Raw genomic sequence first — 9,048 nt, forward strand, 5'->3', positions numbered from 1 at the left:
TTGGATTTAGACACACTTGCAGCGTGTCAGGTGGGTGTGATAGTTTTTCGTGTGATTGTTTGACTTCCTGTATGGGTTCAAATTTAATGTTGTAATGAACTTTTTTTTTATCAATATGATAACATTTATACAAATCCCCACAGTGTTACCCTGGTATGTAGCTGTGAAAAGAGTTTGAGTTCATTTTTGTGTAGTAATTGTGTTCGCGCTTCAAACTCAAACTCAAAGACTTGTAATGTCACGTGGCCTGGGGCGGAAGTTGCGTCAGGGTGGCGTTATTTCCGTTGACGTCATTGGACACAGGCAGCTCTGGGGAGAAGCTAGTTAGCTTAGCCGCCAGCTAAAGTGCACTCCTGCCAGCCATCGGCAAACTGCCTTTATCTTTAACCCGAAGCTCCTGCGATGCTTTTGTTCCGTCTTCACCATCGCCTTTGAGTGTCGTGAAAGACAAGAAACCCTGTGCATATTACTTTGAATCAAGTGTTGTGTTTTTTTAATCCAAAACAATTCCGTAAACATGGCGGACGGCGGACACTACTACAATGGTAAGACCTTGCTTTCTAACGCAATAACAATACAGCTTCGCTATACTGTCCCCCTTTTCTTCAGACTGTGGTGACTTCTTGGCCAGGAGAGAGGTCACAAGCAGTGGGTGCTTGCTACCAGGAGGTAAAATTATATTTTGTGCTCCCTGGAGTCCCATGTGTGGTACTTACGACCCTCGTGTTTACAAGTCAGTGGTTTGTTCTGTGTGTTTTAACTCAAGCGGCATTTAGAGACATGTGAGTCACATTAGAGGCCTGTAAATAATTCCGTTTATTATCATTATGTCTAAAACAACAATTTTAAATGCATTTGATCATTGTTGCTGAACAGCTGATGTAACACTTGTCTTTCATTTTTCAGAGCACGATGACAGAACAGCACCACCATACCGAGGCCGCAAAGGTCGAGGCTCCTATAATAAGGGTCGGTCGTATGACAGGTCCCGTAGGGATCGCCCGCGGGGAAACCACCAGGGAGGTTCTGGGGGTCCTGGACCGAGGTCCAAGCTTGAAGAAGACGGAGATGTGACTATGAGCGACGGCGTTCAGGACATGGGCTCCCAGCAGAGATTGTGAGTTTGGCTGCGTAGACGGTGTAACTTTTCAAACCTGGAGTTGGTAGCACAGGACGACCATTTGTTACGTTGCGTTTGGTTTAGTTTGGTTCCTTTAGTTTTACATTGCATGACGGGCATCGTACCAAATTGCCCCTTCTTGTACATGGATGTTAATCTGATTTACGGGACTATGACCACTTTGAATCGTTTATAGCCAATCAAATGCCAGAAGAACAAGTCAATTCAAACAGTCAAGTTTATGCCAAGACGGTACCTTTTTGTCATAAACATGCTGTGGAAACTGAAAGTCGAAAAACAAGTCTGTCTGACTGTGATAACCCCGAGCACATGCAAAGAAAGGTGTCATTGCTGCTGAAAAACAAACAGAAAAGGTGAAATAAGTTTAGTTAAATCCCTTTTGCTTTTTTCGTCGGTTATCATAAAACAAGACCAATTTCAAATTACGTGTGACGACATCGTGAATTGCATGTGATCTGACAAAAATAAAGTATCTTATCTTAAACAAAGATGACCCATTTTTACCTGAAACTACATTTTTTCGGAACACCTCGCGAGGTACGTTAAGTTGTTTTTCCCATCGCTTTTTTCCATCTTCTTCAGCAACCCGTATGGAAGATCCAACCGGAAAGGAGAAGGACGGTTTGACAGAGACAGAAGAGGAGGCGGCAAAGGGCAGGGAGGAGGAGGATTAGCTGTTAGAGGTGGAAGAGGAGGTGGAGGCTTTAAAGGAGGCGACAGAGGAGGCGGAGGGATGAGCGGTGGAGGATTGAAAGCCCGCTCGGGATGGTACAAAGTAACGGTGAGTATCCAACCACAGTTGCCAGGAGTCACCCAGTCCTCCTTCCTGAAGCCCCTCTGTTTCAATGTTTTGATTTTCATTGTCACACAGATACCACATGGAAGAAAATACGATAAGAAATGGTTACTGCCGGCTCTGCAGAACATCTGCTCAGTAACCTACACGCCTGTACAGGTGAGCTTCAGCAAACTTGATTTTCTTTTTAAAACACAATGCTCGTTATTGTCCTGATCAGGGTGGAACCATGAAGGCAAGGCTGTTTTTTAGGTTTTTACATTCCTTCCAGCTGTGGTGATACTTTAATGTCTTCCTGCTATCAACAGTAAACAGACAGGAGGACATGATGTATTTATGAATGGGTTTGTATTTAGTCTCACCCTCTCTTCTTGTCTGTTCAGTTCCACGTCGACCACAACCGGGCCCATTTCTACGTGAACGACACCCCTGCAGCCAACGCTCTGCACAAATGTTCTCACAAGATCACAGACACAGACGGTTATAAGGTACGTGCGACGCGTGCAGGCTCACTGTCAGGACGCAACAAGGGCCTGTCACCAGCCGTTCAATCTCTCTGTCACTAAGCTGTCACCTACAACAAATTAAAATCACTCTCTGGAGACAGAAAGATGTATACATAACTACAGCAGCTCTCAGCAGCGCACAGACAATCAAAGGATTTCATGCATATCAAATTAGTGTCTGATCTCTCTAATGCTCATATTCATGTTTTGTACCTTTTAAGGTGGAAGTACATGTCAACCCCAGTGCTCCTCCCAACTTCCTCCTCTCCGACCTGAAGCCTGAACACCTGGAGCACCTAAAGGTGAACAGGACGCCCTGGTAACCAGTCTGAAGTCCGTCCACCATTGACTGCCTCTGTTGCTAATCACATGACGTCTCCTTCCCTTCCACAGCAATGCATGGCAAAGCGTTTCGACGGCTCCCAGCAAGCACTGGATCTGAACAACATCCGTACAGACCCAGGTATTTACACCGTCCTCGCTTCTTTCACTGGGTATTTGTACCTGTATTCTGTAATGCATCTCTGCTGAAGCATAGGATGTGACAAAACGTGTGTGTAATTCGAGTCGGTTGAGGCGGAGTTTCTTACCTTGCACTTGGGCTCCTACGCAACACAGACTGTCCGCCATCCGCGGCGAGTTTACCAATGTTATCTTTAGGTTTTGCATCTAAGCCCAGGAGACAGGGATTTATATCCAGCCTGGCTTCAAACGCACAAACTCAATCTAGATGATTTACTGAGGTGTCGCGTTGAAACAAATTGTTATAATCGATGAATCCATCAGCTGAATCACAACACATTTTAGGAATCACTTGTTTTTGTATGACTTAACCTTTTGTTTTGATTGTTTGAAAATACCGAGCGGGTACTTTGCTTTGTGTGATAGATCTGGTTTCCCAAAACATTGAAGTCATCCTCAATAGGAAGACGAGTATGGAAGCCGTCATCAAGATCATTGAAGAAAACATTCCAGAGGTAACATCCATAACACGCACCTTTCTGACTGACGGTAAATGCTGGTACTTGGTGTAATTGAAGTCCTCATCCGGGCTGCGCTCTCATATGTTCTCCTTCTCCTCTGACGGCTCAGTTGGCCAGCTTGAACCTGAGCAACAACCGCATTCACAAATTGGACGAACTGGCTGATTTAGTCACCAAGATGCCTCAACTGAAGACCCTCAACCTCTCGCACAATGAGGTGAGACACACTGGTCCATTTCCTACCAGATTGTTCTGAATTGGTGTTTAGCCGCTTCTGTAACAGGCTGTGTTATTCGTTTTTGTGGCCGTCCAGTTGAAGTCAGACCGGGAGCTAGAAAAGGTGAAAGGCCTGAAGCTTGTGGAGCTGTGGCTGAACAGGAACCCGCTGTGTGACCTCTTCAAGGATCAGGCTGCATACATTAGGTCAGTGTGTGATTTTTGTGGGACTCTGGAACAATTGTATGGAGTGGCGTGTGTGTGTGTACATGACCAGCACCTGTTGCCTTAACTGAAAGCAATCAGCAATGTTCCAAAAGTTACCTGAAGAGTCGGCAGTGTGTTTTCTGTAGAGCAGCTGACACAGCACTAAAGAATGAAAGAAAGTTTAACTGAGCCAGTTGACATTCGCTACAACTCTGTTTATATATTTGTTATGTCTTGAGCTGGAAGGAAAGAATAGGATAATGATTTCAAGTCATGTCAAATCACTTTTTCTTTCACACAGGGGCGACTCCGCATGACGTTTTGTCCTTGTCACACGTAGACTAGACTTAACTTTTCTTTCCAAAGTTTGCTAAGCAGGCGGTTTCTGCGATGCAGTTTCATAGTTTTTCTCTTTTCAGCTTGCTTAGGAATTTGTACAGTTTGAACCGGCGTCGTCTCTCAGTTCTTTGCCTTCTGTGTTTTGAAGCGTTGGTCTGCTTCTCAGTGACGCTGTGCCCAGCACTCCCCTGCTGTCTTCCCACATAGTCGTCATCCCAATGGCTGCATTAGAACACCATCACACCACTCATGCTATATATAACTGAGTCCAGAGAGGAGGCAGCACAAATCATTGGCCAGAAAGAATCCTTGAACATAAACGTGACTTCACAGCAGTGCTTTGAGCTGTACTGTACAGTAATTTAGGTTGTTTATCAGAAACAGAACAACCCACAGTTGTGTGAAGAGTTGACGTATAATTCCACCAAACAGAGAAAAATCCACAGCCAAAGAGTGTTTCCCCTCCCCTCGTAGCACCCGTGCCCAGTTGGCCTCCTGTATCAGGCGAGTATGGAAGGCTGGATAGCCCATGACGGGTAAGATCCCAACTTGAAACCCCGGGACAACCTAAGGCAGGCACAGTCACGATTACTCAGCCTTAGTCCCTGTGAGTGCGAACTCGCAAAGAAAGTGACGAGATGGAATGGAGAAGACGGGACTCCGCAGGAAAATCCATTGGGCTGAGGCGGAGGGTGTTTAAGAGTCATTATCCCGAATGAGCAGTGACTAACCGAAGGGAAAAAGCGTCCTGTCTCTTCCACTTCCACTGGCTCTCCTAAAATGACCTCCTGCTGTCGAGTGAATGCAGTGGCGAAAATGCCGTAACTTACATCTGAGGGAAACCCGTTCTGAGCTGGACAACCATCAGAGGCGTTATTGCCCGAAACAGTCCCAAGGAGCAAGATATACAAACGTAGAGAAATGCTGCCTTTCAATGTGGTGATGGCTGTGACGAGTAAAAAGCCAGTCTAAACACACTGTTGCCATGGCTAATGAAGCAGACGGAGCAAGTGAGAGAACAAAAAGAACACAATGAGTGACTCATAATAATCCCAGTCCCTCTGTATTCAGAGTGTTTGCTTGGGACCAAATTGAAATAGAAAATAAATGGCCCGGTCCACTGGGTCCATCAATGCAGGACACATTGCTTAATAAGATGTGATGGTGAGATGTTCGCCGCACACTGTTGTGCTTGTGCAGCTGGGGTAAGACTATGGGGTGAGCTGTGGGGGTGGCTGGGCACAGCTCAGTCTGAAGCCAGATTCTTTATATTTTAGTTAGTTTTGGCTGTTCTCAGGTTGTCGCCGTTTCCCCATAATGGAGGGCACAGACGCTGTCTTAACTTAATCCCATTTCCCGTTCACATGACCATGACCAGCACTCGCCGCCTCTTCTGGTGAAGTTGGAATGATTGTACTTGTCACATGTCTGATCAATTTTATATTTCTATACCCAGACACAGTTATAATTTACTTCTCTAGTCTCTTGGCTGGGCTTTTGGGGGGACATGAGATATCCACCTCTCTCCCAGTAATCCAAACCCTGTTAGTTTGATCAAATCAAACGCTTGTCTCTGCTGGCTTGCAGCACAGACTTTGATTTAGATTGTAGGCCTGTGAATGTGTGTACTCCTGGAAAAGTGTGTGTTGCTTCCCCATGTCAGATGTGTGTATATCTCCATATTGGGGGAGAGGGTGAGTATGCCTGTTGGTAAGTACACGTTTTGGTGGGAGAAATGTCAAGGAGCACAGCATGAGAGAGAGGGAGCAACTGAGTAAATATCCCATTTGCAGATTTGCTTACACACAAAGTTTAGCCCCTTCCATTTTTCAAACATTTACATGCATAACAGAATGTTTTTAGTTCTGCACAAGGCAGCAGACATTACACGACACACTGTAATTACATACTGTGTATTACATGGCATTAAGTGTGTGAGTAGGTGTGACCGAGCACTTGTACTTGCTATAGTGAGCATGACGTCTGTGTCACTTTGTGGTGATAACTTTGTTGCTCTGGATTTTCTCCCTGTCCCAGTGCTGTGCGGCAGAGGTTTCCCCGGCTCCTCAAACTGGTAAGTTCAGTTTTTTGATTGCCTTGCCTTGCTTCATATTGTAACCTGTTTTATCAGACCTAATTATATAAGAGGCTATAAACGCGTCATTGATCTCGGTTTATTATAATCTTATACAGGGTAATGCATGAAACAGCTTGTTCTCAGTTGTCACAATATTGTTCGTATTGGTGATTACACAATTCATATTGTTTGCAACTGCAGCATTTTTCATGCAGACTTGTTTGATTGTAGGATGGTCATGACCTCCCCCCACCCATAGGATTTGATGTGGAGGCACCCACCACGATCCCAACCTGCAAGGTACCGTCACATAATTGACATTAGATGACACATAGGTGGTCATTTCAAAGTTGATTTTACTGGAGAGGGTTAATGTGAGACTGTGCCCCAATATATGAAGGTTGGACACAGCAGCTGTCACCTTTATGTACTTGACTAATGTTTTTCTATATGACAATCCAGGGCAGCTGTTTCATCTCTGATGATATCAAGTCTCTCATCCTTCGATTCTTACAGCAGTGAGTTGCCACTCTTTATGCACAATTTTCATTTGGGTCTTCCGATTACTACACTGATTTCACTGCAAGGCGACCTTGGGTGTCCTGTAAGAATCCCTCAAATAGTATTATTATTATTAGCCTTGAGTAAACCTGTGAGCAGTGGGCTAACAATCCGACTTAAACTGTCGCTATATATGTAGCAGTAGATCCTGTAAGCTGAAAGAACACAGTATGACTAAATGACAAATGACAAAATAAATTCATGTCACTCACACTCTTTTGCAGATACTACAGTATTTATGACTCGGGGGACCGACAGCCTCTGCTGGATGCCTACCATGATGGAGCATGCTTATCCCTCACAACACCTTACTCCACCCAGAACCCTTCAAGGTGAGAACACACACACATTAAGTACAGTTTTGAACACAATACTAGATTAGCACAAAGGTGTTTCCTAATTTTCCCCCGAAGTGATCTCATTATTAACACATATGATTCTCATCCGTATTATTAGTGATGAACTTTGTCATTTTCCTGGTGATTCCCCACAGGTCCAGTCTGGGAGAGTACCACAAGGACAGTCGAAACCTGAAACGGGTCAAAGACTCCAGTGAGTGGGACCTCATTTTTGTTCACGGTTGACCTCTACTGAGATCTGAATTGTTAAGACTGTTGTTTATGGTTTGTGATGCCATCTTATATTTCTTCTCTTCTCATAGCGATGCGCTTTCGCCTGCTAAAGAACACGCGACTAAACGTTGTGGCTTTCATCAACGAGCTCCCCAAAACGCAGCACGACATCGCCTCCTTCACCATTGATGTAAACACCTACACGGTGGGTTCATATTTGGCTCGTCAGACTGCACTTGTAATGAGCCTGCATTTCATCTAGTTAATCATTTCTCTGTTCTAATTCCACAATCTGTTTTCCATTTACAGAATACACTACTGTCCTTTACTGTGAGCGGAGTTTTCAAAGAAGGTTAGCTATTTATTATAACCATGATTAAAATGTCATTCTCAACCACTGGAATGGTACCACTTCATATTTTCTGTCTCAATGTGTCTCGTTTGCTTTTCAGTTGCAGTTGATGGTAAATCAAGGGACTCCACTTTGGCATTCTCTCGGGTGTTCGTCACAGTCCCCGCAGGGGGTCCAGGGTATGTGTAATGAGCCCCCATTGGTTTGTCCCAACCCTCTTTATCTGTCCTTATTTCTCATATGGACGTGCACATGTGTCAGGTAGAATATTAGTAACAACAGTTGTGAGGTTTTAATGAGCACATGCATGTGTCATCTCATCGTGTCTACTCTGTTTTGCCAGATTGTGTATCGTAAACGACCAGCTTTTCATCCGCACTGCTACTACGGAGGAGATTCGCCGAGCTTTTGTGGCTCCTGCCCCTACTCCATCCTCCAGCCCAGTGCCCACCCTCACCGCCCCACAGCAGGAGATGCTATCGGCCTTCTCCCAGAAGTCGGGCATGAACTTTGAGTGGTCCCAGAAGTAAGCACACTTGTCTGCGTCTGTTGGTCATTTATTCACTGTGTTGGGAAATATCTAAATAAATGTTTTCTTTGGCAGGTGTCTGCAAGATAATGAGTGGGATTTCAACAGAGCAGCACAAATCTTTACTCAGTTAAAGGTAACATGAATTATCCTCGATGTCAGCATTGCAATGTTTTTCAACACACAGGGATGTGTTCATTGTTACAGCAAGAAAATATAATGCTTTGCTTTCTCTGCACTTTACAGACGGATGGCAAGATCCCTGAAGTTGCATTCATTAAGTGAAGATCTGAATCTGTGAAATTTGCAGTCGTTTTATTTATATGGCTTTTGTTTTATTATTTCCTTTGCCATTGTTTTATTAAAACAACTGCGGTAGTGGCATTTCTGTTAATCAGTGCTTTGTTTTAACAGCCAAATGTTGACATTATTCCACCCGAGTACCGATGTCACAGTACATTTTGTATATGTTATCATAGGAATAAAGATAAATGGCTCGTGGTTTAGTTATCCTCAGCTTGATTTGTTGTGATGTGTTTAAAATAAAATATTTCCTATTTTACCATTATATAGTAATGACTTTCATATTGGCCTTGCAAGAGCAAAAAGGAATAAAAACATTTTTATAACTAACTGTCCTAGGATGTCTGCTTGTTCACAGTAATAAATACTGATTAGAAAAAAGTATTTTTTGAAATAAAAAATAATAATTTCTGATTAGAAATACCTGATCCAAAGCCCACATACATCAAAGGAAAAGCAAAACATT

At 43.9% G+C, this 9,048-nt stretch overlaps 1 protein-coding gene across 1 annotated transcript; it reads left to right on the forward strand.

Moving 5' to 3' along the window:
* Positions 1-294: 294 nt before the first annotated feature.
* On the forward strand, positions 295-8,847 carry nxf1a (nuclear RNA export factor 1a). The gene is made up of 21 exons (XM_076159558.1): positions 295-545; positions 907-1,117; positions 1,724-1,922; positions 2,013-2,096; positions 2,321-2,425; positions 2,665-2,745; positions 2,837-2,906; positions 3,332-3,420; positions 3,536-3,643; positions 3,740-3,849; positions 6,226-6,262; positions 6,497-6,565; positions 6,728-6,783; positions 7,051-7,158; positions 7,320-7,378; positions 7,488-7,603; positions 7,708-7,750; positions 7,851-7,929; positions 8,094-8,276; positions 8,355-8,415; positions 8,526-8,847. Exons 1-21 carry the CDS (start codon positions 518-520, stop codon positions 8,562-8,564), a joined length of 1,935 nt encoding a protein of 644 aa, XP_076015673.1. The 5' UTR covers positions 295-517; the 3' UTR covers positions 8,565-8,847.
* Positions 8,848-9,048: the final 201 nt, after the last annotated feature.

This window comes from Genypterus blacodes, unplaced genomic scaffold, assembly GCF_046128005.1.
Source record: "Genypterus blacodes isolate CSIRO-AG114 ecotype Tasmania unplaced genomic scaffold, CSIRO-AGI_Gbla_v1 ptg000098l_1, whole genome shotgun sequence".
Classification (NCBI taxonomy): domain Eukaryota; kingdom Metazoa; phylum Chordata; class Actinopteri; order Ophidiiformes; family Ophidiidae; genus Genypterus; species Genypterus blacodes.